Here is a 22,123-nt window from a genome sequence, read left to right on the forward strand (position 1 = left end):
ATTTGTCGAATGATCGCAGTCTCAGTTCAACCATTGAACGCTGTTGGCGATCTTAATTCTCATGCTCTGAAGCTTTTTTTGCAATGCGGCTGGATGTCTTTAAATATCTTACCATCTGAGGCTTTCCAGCTTTTAAAACATTTTCAAACCATGACACACAAATGCAAGATCATCTTTAAAAATCCTATTAACATCTTAAAAACCATAATGTAAAATCCATAGCAAAACATGAATTCTATTAAGTGTGTGCCCTAAGCCATTTAATTAAAAAAGAAATAAACTTTACTACTGCATTAATATTTTGCCAACTCTTATCAAGATTAATGGCATAAACTAAAAACATCAGAAATTCTTGAAGAATCTACCACAAAATATGGGCAGGTAGTCAGTCACTTATGTGTGAATAATATGTTGTAGACAAATAATATTCATAGTAGATTAAGCATCTCTGAATTACAGCCTAGCAGGAGAAAATACACTATACCTTTTGTCTAGCATGCCATGCTTTACCACGTGTGCTAAAACACTGCTAGAATAGATATAGGTTATAAAGGTTCTTACCTGTTTCCAGAGAAATTCATCACTCATGTTAAGCCTCCAAGATATAATAAGATGCAGAGAGGACAGGACCACCCCACTCAACACGGCTGCCCTCATACGCACAGGAAGCAAGGTATAAATGATGTAGATGAAGAAAACACTCCACCAGATCCCTTCAGAGGCACTACGTGGGGTGACCATAAAAACCCCAAGAATTTGCACTGCAAACAGGACGGCAATAACTAGATAACTGACAATCCACATATAGTCTTGGTGAAAGCCATTACGGTTGCAAACCACCATGAGTGACAGAAAGAGGGCCATAGCAACAGCAAGTACCGAAACATAAAGTACCTGGGGCTCACCATGTGTGCAATGAAAAATAAGCATAACAAGACACACCAGCACCAGGGCGCCCATTAACATAGTCAGACTGCTCTGGTTCATCTGGAAGAAGTAACGTTGGTACAAACGCTCTAGTTTGGCAGATTGAAACTTCTTGGATTGGAACACTTGAAGAAACCTTGCCCAACACTCTCTAGGTGTTAAATGGTGTTCCCCCTCCTCCAGGCCAACTGCTTCAGTTGAATCCATTTTTGAGCCCTTGGTTTCCACGTCCTCAAAGCCAAGCGCCACAGATTTTAGTCCCAGGTCACCCCCTGTCCCTTTCTTTCCGTAATGGTCCTCTTGCCATGTACAGCGGAGGCCTAAGTTGTTGTGGCTGTTGCGCTCCATCTCAGGGTCCTGAAGGCAGCTCATGTAACGGGGGCCGCACAAAGATGTGTTTTTGCGCTTGCCTTTCTTCCCATTGCGCTCCCCCCATGCCGTTTTACGTTCATCCACTTTGGGGACCAAGATGCCACTAAACCACGACATTCTGCTGTGGGGTAAGACAAAAAAAGAATGCTTACAGATAGACACAGCCAACAGTAATCGTCATCACTGAGTAAAGGCATTAATAACTATTATTGTCTGTAAACAAATCAGGTAAAAGTGGTTTACCCCCTATTCAGTTTTCCCTTCCCTGATACAGTACTTTTTGCGCTTACACAAATAAGCCAAAGATCAGTGGCTCTAGCAAGCATTGTCTAGAAATAGGGACACATTGATTAAAAAAAAAAATGTAAATACCAACCTCTCCTGAGTGAGATGAGGCAGCTTCCCAGAAGCTCCAGGCTGGGTAGGTGATACACGGCATTTATTCCGTCTGGCAGAGATGTGAGGGAGGACCTCTGCTTCTGAGCTTTCTAATTCAATGGCATTGGGAGGAAGATTTGGAGGGATTTCAATTGGGCACCTGCAAAGCAAAATAATGCTATCAGAAAATTCATTCGCTCAAAGAGAGTCATGAGGCAAACCACTGCTCAGAAGGTCTAAACACTTACAATGCAAGCAATAAACAATCACCGCAATTGTCATTTGGCAGATGATGAAAACACATGGCAGAAAGTACATTTATGGATTTCTGGCTATAATCAATGAACTATCTATTAAAGTACTGACTATAAAACCACATTTATGCCCAATTTAGACTAACCAACATTCAAATCTTTGCTGTATACTGAAAGAGTAAATGCACACTAGGCATTATATATATATATTTTAACTTAAAGAGTACCTGTCATCTGAAAAAACATAACATTTCCTAGTTTTGATCAGGTGAATGAGGCGGGAGAAGTCTTTTTTCCCTGCTTTGTGTCACATGATCAAGACACGCTTCATAGACTTACATTGCGAGTGACATGGAGCTGGGAGAGAACGCGCACAGCGTGAACTTCTCTCGGCTCGTTCCCCTGATCGGTGGAGGTCTGAACACTCTGACTCTGGTTATCAAAACTTTTGACATGTCCCTATAGGACAGTGGCCATTTAAAATCTACAATTGCAGATTTTGGTGTGGAGTAGGTGGAGGGTATTATCATCTGGTAAGAAGCACAGGCTTCACTAGAAAACCCAAGTGCCCACCAGCCTTGGAGGGTGTGCTGTATACAGGCAAACAAGGAAGAACATACAGTCTTCTGCCCTAGAACTAAGCTCCACTAGAACTCAGCTCCACCATCCATTCTCTGGGTGCAGATATCCATACAAAAATGCCTTGAACAAAATTGGTGGTTTGTGTGAAGAGTGCTACTCTTGGGCCATCGTAGACCATAGATCCTGTTTTTCCCATTTTATTTGTTGGAGATATACGCCTAAAACATGACAAGGTGCGTTATTTTGTACCCAACCTAGCGACTTCATATAAACACCTCATTAAGTAAGCTGAGCATTTTTGTCTGGGTTCCCAAGTAAGAATGCTGAAAAAGCTAGACCAAGCCTCTCTAAGGCTGGGTTCACATCACGTTTTCTCCCATACGGGAGCGCATACGGCAGGGGAGAGCTAAAATCTCGCGCTCCCGCATGCCTTTCTATGCGCTCCCGTATGTAATTCATTTCAATGACCCGGCCGGAGTGAAACGTTCGGTCCGATCGGCTCATTTTTGCGCCGTATGCGTTTTTACAACTGGACCTAAAACCGTTTTTGACCACAGTTTTAGGTCCGGGGGAAAAGCGCATACGGCGCAAAAATGAGCCGAACGGACCGAACGTTTCACTCCGGCCGGCTCATTGAAATGAATGACATACGGGAGCGCATAGAAAGGCATAAGGGAGCGCAAGGTTTTAGCTCTCCCCTGCCGTATGCGCTCCCGTATGAGAGAAAACGTGATGTGAACCAGCTCTAACAGTGTTTCCCAATGAGGGTGCCTCCAGCTGTTGCAAAACTACAACTCCCAGCATGCCCAGAGAAGGCTGTCTGGGAATGCTGGGAGTTGTAGTTTTGCAACAGCTGGAGACATCCTGGTTAGGAAAGGAAACACTTTGCTATAAGCACATTCTCGATCAACTGGAAATTGGACTACATTTTCAATGTAAGAGGTTTCCATCAAAGGGAATTTGTCAGGAGTTTGGGATCACCAGTGATGGGAGCCTAACAGTACCCAGTGTCTTAAAAAAAAGCCACTTTCGAGAGAGGGGGGGGAGGGGGGGGGGGGGAGTGTTTAATCTCCTTGTCATAAAACATTCCTGCAAAACAGACAACCCACATAAGTAGAGTTGTAGCTTTACACAATATGATTTCAGTCTGATTCCAGAGTCTTTTACAGAGATGAACTTTAGGGAAATGCATATCCATTATATACATCAGATGCAAGACACTGAACATCCTGTTCCAAAATAGGCTTCTTCCATGTCCACTGAACGTGAGAAACAGCATGAACACTCACTGCTGTCACTTACTTACAAACACTTTACATTTATGTCTATTTAATAGCCTACACAGGATTTATTAGAGGAAAAGTCAAAACCCTAAAGCCTTATAAATAACACATTCTCCAGTATCCACAGAAAGGTCGGGATATTAACATACAGGCCTCCAAATGAGAAAAACTGTTAAATGAGATGAAAGCAGAAGGCACTGGACAGTAGTGTAGACCAAATGATGTCGGTAAAAAAAAAAAAAGTTGCGAAAATTTCAGGCAGTGGCTCAGATGTACTGACGGACTCACCTTGAGCAGAGGCAGAAGGTGTCATAAGGGTTTGTTTACACTACAGAGATTCTGTGCACAGAATTTTGCTCAGAGATTGCGCTGCACAAACCTAAACATTGGTGTGAATTAGCCCTTGCCACTTTCACTGCTAAAACGCATATTATGTGCTAACAGTTCCTTGGTGTACTGGGGGTGGTCGCCCAGATCACTTCAGGTCTTGTCCTGTAGCCCTGTCTGACCAACAAGCACAAGTCGCCTCTCAGCATTGAAGCCATGTGACATTCCCACCAACACACAGTGCATGCATAAGATCCAACATTGGCGGTTATAGGCGGCTTGGGCTTAGTGGTCAGGTGGGGCTACAGGAGAAGACAGGAGTGGTCCAGGCGACCGCCCCCAGTGCACCAGGATCTGTTATCACATTTACATCACAAAGGTATCACTGCGTTTTAGCAGTAATAGTGACAGGAAAAATGAAGTGTCCCTGTCCATTTGTTCAGTGCTTATTTGCATAAGTGGCAATAATTTCTGCTCTATTTACCATGGAGCACAAAGATGTGAGCCCCTCGGCCTTTTGGCTAAGATCAAGTGTAGTATCTGTTCTTATCTGTTGGTTAAGTCTTTGGCCATTGATGTAGGATGGATGCTGCATAGGTGTACCAGGGCATTCTGGGGCTGGTTCTGAGGAATCATCTCGACAGCTGTCCTGATATGACCGGTTTTTCTTTGTACACAGTATTGTCAGGATGCATTAGCCCTTCTGGGTGTCCCTCCTGGCGGTCTAGGAAAGGTGTGTGTGGCCATTAGGTTCCTCACCTCCCTGCAACCCCTGGGCATCTTGGCTTCTGTCAAGATGCCATCAGTATACAGCTCCTTGGCTGATAACTTGGTTAACGCCTAGGTTGAAGCCAGGAGCATTTGCGGCCCATTAGTAGCTTTGGCGAAAAGGGTCATCAAACCTGGATCCTTGGAGGTACCTTTTGGCCCGGAGGTGAAGGGTAGGTTTGTTGGGGGGCCTCTCTCCTGTTGGAGAAGGGCTTAGCGATAGACTGCATCCTTTGTGAACTTTTTTTTTTAGTGTGACACGTTTGCACTTTTTCTTGCACTTTGGGTGATAGAGAGCACTTGCCTCGGCTCTTTAAAATAAAAAAATAAAAAAGATGTGAGCCCCTAGAGGAATTAAGCGAGGGAATTGTCCTTGCTTAGTTCCGTAGTGTGAACATACACTAAGTATTTCATACTACACCGCGCTGGAGAGGGGTCTAGATGAATGGTGAAGAAGGTGGGGCTGAGCTGTGATGAGATTGTGGCTTATAGGGGTACTCTGGAATATATATATATATATTTTTTTTTAAATCAACTGGTGCCAGAAAGTTAAAACAGATTTGTAAATTACTTCTATTAAAAAATCTTTATCCTTCCAGTACTTTTTAGCAGCTGTATACTAGAGAGGAAATTCTTTTCTTTTTTATCTTGTCCACAGTGCTCTCTGCTGACACCTGATGCCCAGATCAGGAACTGTCCAGAGCAGGAGAAAATCCACATTGCATACCTATGCTACTCTGGACAGTTCCTGACACGGACAGAGGTGTCTGCAGAGAGCACTGTGGACAAGACAAAAAAGAAATTCAAAAGCTGCTAAAAAGTACTGAAGGGTAAATATTTTTAATAGAAGTAATTTACAAATCTGTTTGTGATGAGATTGTGGTTTAAGGACCTGTCATGATGATGATGTAGACATGGGGTAGGTGGGCCTGAGCTGTGATGAGATTGTGGCTTAAAGGGGTACTACCGTGCTGACAACTTATCCCCTATCTAAAGGATAGGGGATAAGTTGCATGATTGCGCGGGGTCCCGCCGCTGGGGACCCCCGCGATCTCGCACGCAGCACCCGCTCTCATCAGGCCCCGGAGCGAACATCCGCTCCAGGTCTGATGACGGGGTGACGGGGCCGGTGATTATGATGTCACAGCCCCGCCCCCGTGTGATGTCACGCTCCGCCCCCTCAATGCAACTCTAAGGCAGGGGCGAGACTCCGGCCCAGTGATCAGCAGTCGCTCCGGGGCCTGATGAGATCGGGGTGCTGCATGCGAGATTGCGGGGGTCCCCAGTGGGGCTGAGCTGTGATGAGATTGTGGCTGAAGGACCTGCCATGATGATGATGACAACATGGGGTTATTTCGTAGCCAGAGACTACAGCGATAAGGATGCGGATTTGCCCCTAGTCCCATGCAAGCCTATGGGATTCAGGCAAATCCGTATCATGATTGATTGTTTATCTCGGGCTACAAAGTTGTGGGAGATTTAAACAAATATCCTGTTAGGGAGCACAACTGCTCATACAGGTGCTCATACAGGTGCTTCAAAAACAGTGTGTCAGTGGTGAACGCAGCATGAAGAAGACTCCATAAATTTTCATAATCAAGGTTATAAACAGAGCCATGGTAGCCAAGCTGGATCTGTTTTTTTAATCGTAATCTGACTCTACTGAGTTGTAATGGGCTCCATGGAGCATTTTATTATGTTTGACAGCAAGAATAGCACTGCATCAAGAATATAAAAACCTTGACTTAAAAGGGGATATTCTACAAGTAAATTTAATTTACATTTTCCTAATGAAATGGAAACCATTCATATATTTAGAATTAAACGGTAAATCACAAGGAACACAGTGGCTCATCAGTTAGCGCTGTGCCATGCAACACATGGAGCTCTTACTAGAACAACAACTTTAAGTGGATCGACAACCACAATTACCAACCCTCCCTGCTAAGTGCTGGGGCAGCTTTGTCAAAATAATAAAAAACAAAAACAGTAGGAGTCGGGAAACAGCAGTAGCCACATAAACTAACAGAGATATACTAAAACACACACACAGTCAAATCAATGTCAGTCTAGCCGAGGTTGGTACCACGAGATAGCGGAGTACGGGAACACAGAGCTAGAGAAGAGTAATGGAAAAGCCAAAGATCAATAAACAAGCAGGTATCCAGCAAGCAGGAGGTGTCCGCTAAGGTATAATCTTTCACAGACATTGAACTGATCACTTCTCCTAGCTTATATAGGCAGGTGAGCAGAGATACACTTTCCTGATAGGTAGCAGAGCTGAGAACCACACCCAGACAACAGAGGCTCCAAGCAGCTCCAGCCCAACTAGAGTCATTTAAGTCTTCATGTACAGCCAGAGCCAGACATTACAGCGTCTCTCTCTGCTGATATCAAGCCCATTCTGCCTAATACACAAGGATCACCTGCCTGCGGTGGCCCTGTGTAGTTAGCCTGCATGAAAGTCAGTAAGGGCCATAGATCAGTTAAATGGCTCCTTTAATATTAGCTTAACACACAGGGAAATAGAGCGGGACCCCTACGGGGGACAGGGACTGACCTGAGGGATTTATCAAAACCTGTGTAGAGGAAGAGTGGTGCAGTTGCCCATAGCAACCAGATTGCTAAATTTTTCACAGGCCTCTAAAAATGAAAGCAACGATCTGATTGGTTGCTATGGGCAACTGCACCACTCTTCCTCTGCACAGGTTTTGATAAATCTCCCCAATTGTCTGTATTCTGGCTGGGAGACATGTAAGAGCTATTTAAAGGTAATCTTACCCTTTATTTTCATTAGAGTGTTTCCAACTCAGAACACTGCTTTAGAAGAAGAGAAAAAGCTGCAATTTGCAAAGTAGAACAAAGTGCGTTGAGAAACTCTGCTGCATGCAAGAAAACAGAGCTGGATTTTGTTCTGTATCCATTAACGGTACATGTCATAGACGTTCTCTGTAATGCTGGGTCTCCTGCCTGTTGATCACTCAGTTTGTCTTTGTGTTCACCTCCCACACACACACAAACACAGAGTTCTGCCTGGGAACAAGTACAGGCCCAGACGTCATGCCTGTGACATCATGCGCCGTTGCCATGGAGACAGCTGTCACAAGCCTTGTCCACTATGGGCACTAAACACAACCTTTCCGAGATAAGGCCACAAACAAACAAGATAGGAATGTGTACAATGGCTTTAGTGTGGAGGAGAGAGAAGGTGCGGTGGGAATCAGGGCTGATGCACGGAGCCAGGGTTCTGCCTGCAGCATGAGCAGTAATTCTCAAAAAGAACATCTTAAAAATATGGCACAAAGGCATTTCTACCAAATACTGCGCTCCGGGTACTACTAGGAAGGTGCTTGCCGTGCACAGTAATCTAATGGAAGGATTACATAACTACCCATTATTAACCTGAAAATGATAAAAACAAGTTACGACATGAACACTCCAGCAAACTAAAAAAAAAAAAAATGGGGAATATACCTGGCCCATGTGTTAGCAAACACAGTTCAAGGAGTGGATGAGACATGAGACTATCATTATACTGTTGAGAGCGAGTGTGATATTCCTTTATTTATATAGAGCCTACATATTCTGCAGCACTGCACAGAGATTGTCTTCTCTCACACAGGCCCAATCCTTAAAGGGGTAGTCCAGTGGTGAAAAACATATCCCCTATCCTAAGGATAGGGGATAAGTTTGAGATCGCGGGGGTCCGACCGCTGAGGCCCCCTGCGAACTCTCTGTACGGGGGCCAGGCTCTCCGGCCAGATAGCTGGTGTCGACCTCCGCACGAAGCGGCGGCCGACACGCCCCCTCAATACATCTCTATGGCAGAGCCGGAGATTGCCGAAGGCAGCGCTTCGGCTCTGCCATAGAGTTGTATTGAGGGGGCGTGTCGGCCGCCGCTTCGTGCGGAGGTCGACACGCCCCCTTCCCGCGGGCTGTCAGGGCTCCGTACAGGAGATCGCAGGCGGCCCCAGCGGTCGGACCCCCGCGATCTCAAACTTATCCCCTATCCTTAGGATAGGGGATAAGTTGTTCACCACTGGACTACTCCTTTAACCCCTTAAGGACGCAGGACGTAAATGTACGTCCTGGTGCGGTGGTACTTAACGCACCAGGACGTACATTTACGTCCTAAGTATAACCGCGGGCATCGGAGCGATGCCCGTGTCATGCGCGGCTGATCCCGGCTGCTGATCGCAGCCAGGGACCCGCCGGCAATGGCTGACGCCCGCGATCTCGCGGGCGTCCGCCATTAACCCCTCAGGTGCCGGGATCAATACAGATCCCGGCATCTGCGGCAGTTCGCGATTTAAATGAACGATCGGATCCGATCATTCATACCGCCGCAAGGAGGTCCCCTCTCCTTCCTCCGTGCGGCTCCCGGCATCTCCTGCTCTGGTCTGTGATCGAGCAGACCAGAGCAGAAGATGACCGATAGAACAGATCAGTATTAGCAATCATGGTATTGCTATGAATAGTCCCCTATGGGGACTATTCAAGTGTAAAAAAAAATGTAAAAAAATGTAAAAGTAAAAAAAAAGTGAAAAATCCCCTCCCCCAAAAAAAAGTAAAACGTTCGTTTTTTCCTATTTTACCCCCAAAAAGCGTAAAAATTTTTTTTATAGACATATTTGGTATCGCCGCGTGCGTAAAGTTCCGAACTATTAAAATAAAATGTTAATAATCCCGTACGGTTAACGGCGTGAACGAAAAAAAATCAAAAAGTTCAAAATTCCTACTTTTTTAATACATTTTATTTAAAAAAAAATTATAAAAAATGTATTAAAAGTTTTTTATATGCAAATGTGGTATCAAAAAAAAGTACAGATCATGGCGCAAAAAATGAGCCCCCATACCGCCGCTTATACGGAAAAATAAAAAAGTTATAGGTCATCAAAATAAAGGGATTATAAACATACTAATTTGGTTAAAAAGTTTGTGATTTTTTTTTAAGCGCAACAATAATATAAAAGTATATAATAATGGGTATCATTTTAATCGTATTGACCCTCAGAATAAAGAACACATGTCATTTTTACCATAAATTGTACGGCGTGAAAACGAAACCTTCCAAAATTAGCAAAATTGCGTTTTCGTTTTAATTTCCCCATAAAAATAGTGTTTTTTGGTTGCGCCATATATTTTAGGATATAATGAGTGAGGTTATTACAAAGGACAACTGGTCACGCAAAAAACAAGTCCTCATACTAGTCTGTGGATGAAAATATAAAAGAGTTATGATTTTTAGAAGGCGAGGAGGAAAAAATGAAAACGTAAAAATTAAATTGTCTGAGTCCTTAAGGCCAAAATGGGCAGAGTCCTTAAGGGGTTAAAGAAGTCGTCCCATGCCTGATCAGTACAGAAAAACTTATCCCCTGTCCACAAGTTAGAGGATAAGGTTTAGATCACATGGGGTCCGAGCACAGTGGCACTGTGAGAGCCGGGGCTCCGTACAGGAGATAGTGAGGGGGCAACATCGCTCGGACCCCCCGCGTTCTAAAACTTATCCCCTATCCTGCGGACACACAGGGCTCTTGCACAAATGTATGAGTTGTCATACAAAATGCACAAGGGCCCTGTTTGTCTATCAAACAGGGGAGATGCCAAAACGTAGGAGGAGACAGGTGCTCAGCCAAAGGGCATAGCGGACCCTGGGCAACACCTCTTTGACTGTTCCTGACTGTACAAAAAATTATTTTTCACATAAATAAAGCTACAAAAAAATACAATAAAAGTATGACTAGAATCAAGATGGTATCAGCTTGTATACTATGTGGCCAGGTTAATACTTTAGTGAGTTTTCAAGTCACAATTGCGCATTTAAAATGTCACACTGGATAAATCAGTCACCAATACAAAAGTCAAAGCATTAGACTCGACGCTAAGGAGTTGTGATAAAAAACTCAAATGGTGTGTGGAAGTAGCAAAAAAGTAACTGTATTTTTGTGCAAAAATATAAACAAAAAAAGCTGTGTAAACACAACGGTCCTGATTTACTATTATAAACCCGACCTGTTTTGTCGGGTTGTGTGCCAAAATGTGTCGCATTGCGCCACAAATTGTGTCTGCGCTAGAATTTGCACCAAAAATATAAAAACCTGCTAACACTCCATTTTACTTAGACAACCTAATTAAAGGAATGTGGCAGTCAGGAAAAGGGGGCGTGTTCCCGGCATTTTCTAAAAATCCCAACTTACATACTAAATGTTTCCACAAAAAATGTGATGGATTTGAGCTCTGGAAAACCCGACAGCTCAGAACAGTTGTTAAAAAAGCTAAATGTAGGGAAAAGTGCAAAACTTAGGGAGACATTAGTAAATACTGTGGATAAATACCTGTCGGGAAACTCAAGTCCCCCAACCAGTCTCGCTTATTGCCCGTGTACTATGGAGAAGAGAAATTTGAAAATGGATTGGCTAATACACAGGTAAGTTACTTCTGGTCTGATACACACTGTAACCAAAATGAATACACTTTTTTACCTTTCTATTAAATGGTCCAGTCTTCTGTATAACAAATATGCAGTTGTTTATTGCTTTCTAATACTACATACATTTACATAACCACTGTTTGAGTCAATGGGGAAAAGGATGTTCAGTTTGGAAAAGACCCAGATTATTAAGCACCTTGAGACCATACCTGGTAACATGGGATCATTGTTGCAGTGTGAACAACATTTACAACAAACTATCAATACCTAAAATAAATAATAATATTTAAGGGACAAACAATATATTGAGCCTAGTGGAAGCTCTGCAAATTAGTGGCAATCAACCAGTCGGCCCATGTTAAAGGGCGCCAAAACCGCGTTTTTTTTTTATTTATTTTTTTTATTTTTTATTTTTTTTTATTTATTTATTTTTTTTACACACTATGAGCAGCCACTAAAAATTAATTTAAAGAGAAACTGTCACTTAAAATAAATGTATTTCCATCTTCAGGTAGGTGGTTAGTGCAGGAGAACCTAAGCAGACTGATATTTAGGTTTGTGAGATAAGGTCGAGGATTATTTGTCATTTATTCATGAAAATTCCATTTTGGGCTATGTATTCAACTAATCAGTACATTAAATTGGGCGTATTACATGGGGTGATTATCGTCCAAACAGGCTGATATCACCCTGTGTAATAAGGGCCATGATGAGCCGATGAACCAGCCAAGAAAAAAAAGATTGGCTGTCGCCCGCAGATCTCCCTGTGTGATAAGGGATGTGCGGCCAAATGCCAATTGCAACAAAGGGTCACACAAATGATCCAGCAATTGTCCATATGACCCTCCCAGCAGGCTCTGTAAATGAAGGCTGAGTAGGACTACCTACCTGACTGCTTAGCCCGCACAAGCGGCAATTTACATACTGAGCGATTATAATCTAGTTTTCATGATACTGGAAACATCACGTCAAGTGTCTGAATGCATTGCAGCTGCATTTAGGCCTCTCACCCTTTTCTCCAGATCTCCTTACCCAAAAGAAATGCATAAAAGATGGGAGGCCACTAACACCCCCCCCCCCCTCCCAAGTGTAACAGCAAAAGATATTTATGCCAGTGAATGTACTTTTTTTTAAAGTTCTGTACACATAACAGAAATGGCATCATCAACAATGGTAAGAATTGTAAGAATACCCGAACCATGCCACAGTAATAACACAATGCATGGCACAGTTACAAGAAGACTTCGATTGAGAGCATAATAGTGGTGTTGAGGGCTTGCATCACAACATTCGAGAAGAGTTGTGGCGTCAACTGTTCCCTTATTGGGATGTAGTACCATTGATGGGGCAGGTTATTTAAAGGGGCTATCCAACATAAGGGGACTTTAGTAGTTAAGTAATACAGTAATTGATATGCTTACCAGGGATCTGTGCTTGTGTTCGTTGTTAATGGCCGTGTCCTGTGTCCCCCCCCCCCATCAGGGCTTGTTTTTGGGAACGGATTACTTACTGTTTCCATGGCCTTCCTTAGACTTCAATCTCCAGCACCCTGTGTTTCAAGGTGGGAGATGCCTTATTTCCATCCCACACATTGGTCCCTTTGCCCATTACAGCATAGCACTACCTGACCCACAAGCTGTGGATCTGTGTAATGATAAATGCATGCACATATGAGGCGGTAACATGATCAGGGGCTGGCTTCACACAAACCAGACAACAGCCCAGCCTCATTATAGCACCTGACTTGTGATGTATTGTCTCGGGTCACACAGCAAGCTGGGAGAGATCCAAGACAACACTCATTTTGAAGGCCGACACGTCCCCTCCCATAGATATGAATGGAGGGGAGTGGCATGACGTCATGTCTCCAGTCCCGCATAGAATGTGGGGGCTGCACAGAGATGCCTTTGGCCGAAATACCCCTTTAAGGCCATGTTCACAAGTACAGAATTTCCATGCAGAATTACGCATTGAATTCCACCAGAAATCCTGGAGCAGGGGAATCCCGTTGAATTCAACAAGATTCTGCAGCGCTGTGCACACGGCTGACTTCCCGTGCCAGATGTTTCTGGCACTTTCCATGTCCACAGAAAGAATAAACCTGTTCATTCTTTCTGCGGACTCCACACCGAATGGATAGCCGTCTATGAGACAGCCCATTCCTGTGCAGTCCAAGCACCGGCATATTATGCTGGCGGCCGCAGTCTGAACATTGCCCAAGGGTGCATTCACACCACGTTTGTACAATACTGCCTCCAAATCCAGCAGGGGAATTTGAAAACCGGTCATTACCGTATCCCCGCCACAGGAAAGAGTCAGAAAGCGACTCCAGTCGGCTAATTTTTGAACAGTATCCATTTTATTGTAAGACTAAAAACTGTGGCAGACCACGGTTTCAGGTCTGGCAAAAAAAACGGGTACGGGACAAAAATGAGCCGACTGGAGTCCCTACCTGACTGTGCGGCCCATTTAAATGAATGGAGAGCGGCGAGGGTTTGTTGGGGATATGGCAGTGGCCAGTGTTTAAATTTCCCTGCCGTGTGAATGCACTTTAATTCCGATTTATAAGTGGGATCAAAGTATACCTGTTGCAAAATTTTGTACAATAAGACAATGTTAAATAGTAACACCAGTGTTTCTCAACCAGGGTGCCAACCAAGCGCTGTCACTTTCTGACATTGATTTAGACTGATAAAAACTTCCAGATGCCATCAATACCCGACATACTTACAATGTTTCTAATCCCATCACCATTAACACTACCTCCACTGTGTGCAAAATAAGTAACGATAAGAATAGACAAGTTTTCGTGTGACACAGTAAGAGCAATTCCCACTCTACTAGTTAAAAAAATAAAATAAAAAGAAAGTATATATAAATAGTATTCTGGTAAATTTAGAAAACTATTATTGAATGCATTCCACGCTTGAGGTCCTTAAAATAACAACATCAGCAGACCAACAATGTTTAGACAGAGACGAAGATTTGCTCAATTGGAGATGGAGAAAACATATTTTATGTGGCACATTCACTTTAGTGTCAGGGGACATTTATTCTTAGTACAGATGTGATGTAAAAAATGTATGTTTCTGAGATCTTTTGGATTTAGTTGTTCTCAGTTTTCCACATCACTATTTTATATTATAAATGTCTTTCATCCAACCATAAAGCCAGAACTACCCATACACAAGCAGTAAACACAATGTAATAAAATTTCCATTAGGTCTTAGCTTTTTTTCAACGTATGGTAAAGTGAGAGCACTTATGTGTCAGACAAAGCTCACTGTATGACGCTACTCACCAATCTATAGGGAAACTGACAGCCAGAATAAGTTAACTAAACCCAATACAAGGGGGTTATAGTGCGGATAAACAATGAGGCATCACCATTGCTAATAGCAGGCTGTCAGTTTCCCTTTAATACATTTACTCATTCAAATACATTGTATAATGCACAGCCTCTTAATAACTGCAAATACTCTAGACAAGCAGCCAAACATTCAGGATGCATAACCCCCAAAAAGTCACCACAGTCAGACAGCAATTCTGAGGCTGGGAAAGTGATACCAGTTTCTTTTAACCCCTTAAGGACAATGGACATAAATGTATGTTCTGATGCACTGGTACTTTGCTCACCAGGACGTACATTTACACTGGAACGGAACGGTGCTCGCATCATGAACGGCAGGTCCCGGCTGCTATCAGCAGCCAGGGACCCGCCAGTAATGGCGGATATCAGCGATTGTGCTGATGTCTGCCATTAACCCCTCAGATGCCATGCCCAATACAGATCACGGTATCTACAGCAACGCAGCACTTCTAAGGGCTGACCTGATCACCCGCAACACAGCCGCAGGGATCAGATCAGCCAAGATGGCGGATGGAGGTTACCTCACCTGCCTCTGTCTGTCTTCCTGGCGTAGTCTTCTCTGGTCTGCTTTCAAGTAGATTGCCGATAATACTGATCAGTGCTATGCCTATGCACAGCATTGAAATGTACACTGCTCAAAAAAATAAAGGGAACACAAAGATAACACATTCTAGATCTGAATGAATTGACTAATCGTATGAAATACTTTCGTCTTTACATAGTTGAATGTGCTGACAACAAAATCACACAAAAATTATCTATGGAAATCAAATTTATCATGGAGGTCTGGATATGGAGTCACACTCAAAATCAAATGGGAAAACCACACTACAGGCTGATCCAACTTTGATGTAATGTCCTTAAAACAAGTCAAAATTAGGCTCACTATGTGTGCGTGGCCTCCACGTGCCCGTATGACCTCCCTACAACACCTGGGCATGCTCCTGATGAGGTGGCGGATGATCTCCTGAGGGATGTCCTGCCAGACCTAGACTAAAGCATCCGCCAACTCCTGGACAGTCTGTGGTGCAATGTGGCGTTGGTGGATGGAGCAAGACATGATGTCCCAGATGTGCTCAATCGGATTCAGGTCTGGGGAACAGGCGGGCCAGTCCATAGCATCAATGCCTTCCTCTTGCAGGAACTGCTGACACACTCCTGCCACGAGGTCTAGCCTTGTCTTGCATTAGGAGGAACCCAGGGCCAACCGCACCAGCATATGGCCTCACAAGGGGTCTGAGGATCTCATCTCGGTACCTAATGGCAGTCAGGCTACCTCTGGCAAGCACATGGAGGGCTGTGCTGCCTCCCAAATAAATGAACACATCATTACTGACCCACCGCCAAACCGTTGATGCTGGAGGATGTTGCAGGCAGCAGAACGTTCTCCACGGCATCTCCAGACTCTGGCACGTTTGTCACATGTGCTCAGTGTGAACCTGCTTTCATCTGTGAAGAGCACAGGGCGCCAGTGGTGAATTTGCCAATCTTTGTGTTCTCTGGCAAAGGCCAAATGTCCTGCACGGTTTTGGGCTGTAAGCACAAACCCCATCTGTGGACATAGGGCCCTCATACCACCCTCATGGAGTCGGTTTCTGACCATATGAGTGGACACATGCACATTTGTGGCCTGCTGGAGTTCATTTTGCCGGACTCTGGCAGTGCTCCTCCTGCTCCTTCTTGCAAAATAGGTGGAGGTAGCGGTCCTGCCGGGAATTTAAAAATGAAAGTAAATACATCAGCATGCCGCCCGCTCCCCTGTTTAACTTCTTATCGCATCGGGTCTCAGAAGTAAGACCCTATGCGATCAATTCCTCAGCCCCTGGTACTACAACCCTCATCATGGAACAGTCTGTTCCATGATGGGGGTAGTAGTACAAACTTATGTAGCCTCCCCAGCCACCGGCAGACCCGCAGCCGGGAATTACTACTCCCATCATGGATGGAAGTCTGTTCCATGATGGGAGTTGTAGTAGTCCCGGCTGTGGGAGCCTGTAGGCAGAGGTGTTAATACAGGAGGGATGTTATAATGGGTCTTAACGGATGAATATTTATTCACAGAAAATGGATGTTTAATAACGGATGAATGCTTAAAGTGTGAAAGGAACCTTACATTGTGTTGTTTAAGTGTTCCCTTTATTTTTTTGAGCAGTGTATTAGCAATCTAATGATTGCTATAAAAAGTCCCCTATGTGGACATAAAATGTGAAAATTGAATGTGAAAAATAGTTCGAAAGAAAAAAAAATTGAAAAAGCCCCTCCCTCAATAAAAATTGCCCCTTTTCACCATTTCACTACTAATAAGTGTAAAAAAAAAAAAAAAATTAGCATATTTGGTATCAGTGTGTGCGTAAATGTCCAAACTATGAAAATAAAATGTTAAATGATCCCGTATAGTGAACGGCATATATGTAAAATCATTTTTTATTTTATTTTTTAAAGTCCGAAATTACTGCTTTTTGGCCACATCACAGAAAAATATAATAAAAAAAATTGATCAAAAAAGTAACATATACAGTACGCAAATGTGGTACCGTATAAAACTACAGATTACAGCGCAAAAAAGTAGCCCTCATACCGCCCCTTATACAGAAAAATGAGAGAGCTAGAAGTCACAATAGGGTGATTTAACCCCTTAAGGACTCTGGGTTTTTCAGTTTTTGCACTTTCGTTTTTTCCTCCTTATCTTTTAAAAATCATACCCCTTTCAATTTCCCACCTAAAAATCCATATTATGGCTTATTTTTTGCGTCACCAATTGTACTTTGCAGTGACATTAGTCATTTTACCCAAAAATTCACGGCGAAACGGATAAAAAAAAAATCATTGCGCGACAAAATCGAAGAAAAAACGCCATTTTGTAACTTTTGGGGGCTTCCGTTTCTACGCAGTGCATATTTCGGTAAAAATGACACCTTATTCTGTAGGTCCATACGGTTAAAATGATACCCTACTTATATAGGTTTGATTTTGTCGTACTTCTGGAAAAAATCATAACTACATGCAGGAAAATGTATACGTTTAAAAATTTCATCTTCTGACCCCCTATAACTTTTTTATTTTTCCACGTACAGGGCGGTATGAGGACTCATTTTTTGCGCCGTGATTTGAAGTTTTTATCGGTATGATTTTTGTTTTGATCTGACTTTTTGATCACTTTTTATTCATTTTTTAATGGTATAAAAAGTGACCAAAAATACGCTTTTTGGACTTTGGAATTTTTTTGCGCGTACGCCATTGACCGTGCGGTTTAATTCATTATATATTTTTATAGTTCCGACAATTATGCACGTGGCGATACCACATATGTTTATTTTTTTTATTTACACTGTTATTTTTTTTATGGGAAAAGGGGGGTGATTCAAAAGGGGGGTTAAATGACCTTTATTAACACTTTTTTTTTTAAACTTTTTTTTGCAGCGTTATAGGTCCCATAGGGACCTATAACACTGCACACACTGATCTCTCATGCTGATCACTGGCGTGTATTAACATGCCTGTAATCAGTGTTATCGGCACTTGACTGCTCCTGCCTGGATCTCAGGCACGGGGCAGTCATTCGTCGATCGGACACCGAGGAGGCAGGTAAGGGGTAAGGGCCCTCCTGGTGTCCTGTAAGCTGTTCGGGACGCCGCAATTTCACTGCGGCGGTCCCGAACAGCCCGACTGACTAGCCGGGATAGTTCACTTTCACTTTAGAAGGGTTAATACCGCACATTGCCGCGATCGGCGATGTGTGGTATTAGCCGCGGGTCCCAGCCGTTGATGAGCACCGGGACCGACGCAATGTGATGCGGGGTCGCAGCGCGACCCCACTTTATATCGCGGGAGCCGGTGCAGGACGTAAATATACGTCCTGCGTTGTTAAGGGGTTAAAACACAAATTTTTTTTAAAAGTTAGATTTTTTCTTTTAAGTAGTATAATAATAAAAAAAAAAAGCATGTAAACGTATTTTTTTTAATCGTATTGACCCACAGAATAAACAGCACAAGTAATTTTTACCGTAATCAGCACTGCGTAAAAACAAAACCCTTCAAAAGTTGCAAAATTGCAGTTTTCTTTTCACTTTCCCCACAAAATAATAATTTTTGGGTTACGCTGTATATTTTATGGTAAAATAAGAGGTTATTACAAAGTACAATTGGCCACCTAAAAAAAAAGCCCTCAGATGGGTTTGTGGATAGAAAAATAAAAAAAAGTTATGAAGTTTAGAAGGCAAGGAGGAAAATGCAAAAATTTAAACTGGCTGTGCTTAAAGGGGTACTCCACTGCACACATCTTATCCCCTATCCAAAAGGATAGGGGATAAGATGTTAGATCGCGAGGGTCCCGCTGCTGGGGACCGCCGCAATCTCCGGGCCAACACCCCTATCATTCGAGGCACGGAGCAAACTCTGCTCCATGTCCGATGACTGGTGATGCAGGTCGCCACGCCCCCTCTATTCAAGTCTATGGAAGGAGGTGTGATGGCTCTGTAGTAGCCGCGACGCCACACCCCTCCATTTATGTCTATGGGAGGGGGCATGGCCGCTAGGACAGAGCCATCACGCCTCCTTCCATAGACTTGAATAGTGGGGTACGTGGCGGCCTGCATCGCCAGTCATCGAACACTGAGCGGAGTTTGCTCAGTGCCCCGATTGATAGGGGTGTTGGCCCGGAGATTGCGGCGGTGTTACGGACGCCGCAGCTGCCGGCCCGGAGATCGCAGGGGTCCCCAGCGGCAGGACCCCCACGATCCAACATCTTATCCCCTATCCTTTGAATAGGGGATAAGATGTGTGCAGTGGAGTACCCCTTTAAGGCTAAAATGAGCTGTGTCCTTAAGGGGTTAAATGGTTACGGTCAGATCCGAAAACTTTATAGGTTGTTACTGATGAAAATTTAAAACCTTTTTCAATATGATTGTTTAAAAAAAAAAAAAAATGTTTGAATAGTTATTAAAGAAAACCACCTCTATAAATCCCATCACTAGGGGTCCCTATTCCTACTGGGACACTAACCAGCCTGCAGCAGCATGACTCATGGACAAGGCTGCATGAGAAGACACTTCAATCACCTCCCGCCACCACATGGGAGGGACACGCCCTCTTCCTCTGAGAGTATTTTTAACACAGTTAATGAAAAGAGGGATTTTTATAAGAAATATAGATGATGAGGATTATAAATTACATTAGGTACTGAGTGGGATCTGACAGGTACATTTTAAAGTGTCACTGTCATCTGGAAAAACGTTTTACATGTTGTCCAGACATATCAAGAGTTTAGATCGTAGCGGGTCTCAGTCCCAAGACCTGCTGTGACCACAAGCTATAGCCAGGTGAAGGGCATGGCAGTATGCCCCTCCCTGGCTGTCACACAAGCCTGACTCCATCATGACCCTATTGCAGTGAATGAGTCGGACAGAGAAGTCGGGGAGTGAAGAGTGCCACCTAACGCTTTTCAGAACTGAGACCCAGAGTGATCTAAACTTCTGACCTGTCTGGCAAACATCTCAAATGTTTTTCTAAGTTTAACTCTATAGGAGAGCTGTATGGCTATCTTCGGCTCTCCCATAGAGCTTTATTGACAGGGTGTGGTGGCCTTCACTTTGTGCGGGGGTCTTGACCCCCCCTGATCCTGCAGATAGAGAACTCTTTTTAAGGATCTAGGGACTTTGACTTCAAGCTTATCTCAATAAAAATCTTAATTCAGAGGAGACTGCTCCCAGGTTACCAACTGACAAACAAGATTCATGTCCAACCAGAGAAGACAGAACAAGGCACATCTTAAACGTAACTAAATACATGTGAGTGTATCATGTCACCAGGTTTTCATAACACATTTCACTTTGAGTGTACATGGGCAGAAAAATGTAATGTAGAAAATGCTAACTGTACAAGTATAAAACAAAAATAAAGGAGATTAAAAAAAATTTCAGCAGCATGGTATCTGCCAATCTGTTGACTGGTTCTACTAGCAACTAGTAGGATTTCAAAGGAAACTTTGTAACACTGTTCAAGTAATAAATGAAAAGAATTACAAAATCTAAATAAAAAAAGGAAGATCTATAAATAAACTGATCTATAAATAAGCTGACCCAACACTGTTTTTATGAGTCTTCCAAAAAAACTCTTTATCTGTCATATTTTACACTGTAAGAAGACTACAATTCTGGGTAAAATACATTCTTGAAATGTCAAAGATTCTGACTACCGTATATACTCAAGTATAAGCAGAGTTTTTCAGCACCATTTTTCGTGCTGAAAACGTCCCCCTCGAGTGATGGGAAAAATAAAAATTAAAAAACACAGGCATACTGGTGGGGGTAGCAAGGGGATGGGCCGGGACGTCCATCATCGCCCATCTATGCTGCAGGGCCCGTCCGACTTCCAGTGGGGAGGGAGAGCCGCTCCGGGCCGTCTATCTTGACCAGGTGGCCCTCTTCTCCGCTCCTGGCCGGCCCTGGACTAGTGACGCTGCATTGACGATGCCGTGTAGTGATGTCCGTGCGCAGCTGACGTCCGTGACGTCAGTGGCGTCCCTACGCGGCGGCGTCAATGCAGCGACCCTAGTCCGGGGCCAGCCTGCAGCGGAGAAGAGGGCCTCTCGGTCAAGATGGATGGCCCGAACTGGCTCACCCTCCCCACTAGAAGTCAGACAGTCCCAGCAGCGACGTTGGACGGCTGCTAGGGAAGGACAGAGCTGCAACTGGGGAGGTGAGAAGAGAACAAGAGAGGGGGGTCTGGATGATGACAGGGGGGTATGAGGGGGATCTGGCTTATATTCGAGTCAATAGGTTTTCCTGGGTTTTTGGGGCAAAATAAGGGGCCTTGGCTTAGATTCGGAATGGCTAATACTCGAGTATATACGGTACTTCCTCGAACTCCCTCAGCACTTCTACCAGGAAACAGATAAACTTTAAATGTCTCATCCTAAACAAAAGCCCAGCTTATTTATAGAGATTATTCAGAACATAAAATAAACCTAAACAGATGTGTTGCTACTTTTAAGGCAGCCGGGTGTTTCCTTGTGACTGGCAGACGTTCCAGCAACAACCTTAGATGCTTATCACCTCAGGTAGACGTCCATAAACACATAATGAGTAGCAATAACACACTGAACCATTTCTTCATAATGCTGCTTTGGTTTATATAAACTCTTATATTTTGGAAACATTCTTCCTTTTAAATATAGAACAAAAGCTTCGCCAGCCGCTTGTTGCTACATGGACAAAGGTGTCTGCTGCACTCTCTTTTGTAGGTTAGAAAAACATGGCTGTTTGTGTTCAAATCCTCCCTTACGGTGACAATACATGGGCAGAGACTGCTTTCCCGTCATATGCAATCCGTTCATAATTGTGTTCTTAGTGACCCCCAGTTTATCGGATTATGTCAGTTAAAATTGGGCTCTAGATGAGGCAATATTGACACGGCCCTTCTGAAAGAAGAGGCA

General features: G+C 43.6%; 1 protein-coding gene and 1 pseudogene across 5 annotated transcripts in view; one reads left to right on the plus strand and one right to left on the minus strand.

The window, feature by feature from the left end:
* ADCY6 (adenylate cyclase 6) overlaps positions 1–22,123 on the minus strand; it is a 220,415-nt gene that overhangs the window by 170,091 nt on the left and 28,201 nt on the right. For 3 of the 5 annotated variants that reach the window (XM_056562246.1, XM_056562241.1, XM_056562243.1), the window contains exons 2-3: positions 1,676–1,837; positions 562–1,420 (exon numbers count right to left, since the gene is read on the minus strand). In XM_056562246.1, the coding sequence (XP_056418221.1) occupies positions 562–1,416 (855 nt within the window). In that variant the 5' untranslated portion in view covers positions 1,417–1,420; positions 1,676–1,837. Of the gene's footprint in view, positions 1–561; positions 1,421–1,675; positions 1,838–7,672; positions 7,888–22,123 lie in introns of those variants that run through there. The other 2 variants (XM_056562245.1, XM_056562242.1) reach the window with 2 other exon arrangements.
* On the plus strand, positions 4,625–4,792 carry LOC130360038 (U2 spliceosomal RNA; annotated as a pseudogene).

Source organism: Hyla sarda, chromosome 2 (assembly GCF_029499605.1).
Source record: "Hyla sarda isolate aHylSar1 chromosome 2, aHylSar1.hap1, whole genome shotgun sequence".
Classification (NCBI taxonomy): domain Eukaryota; kingdom Metazoa; phylum Chordata; class Amphibia; order Anura; family Hylidae; genus Hyla; species Hyla sarda.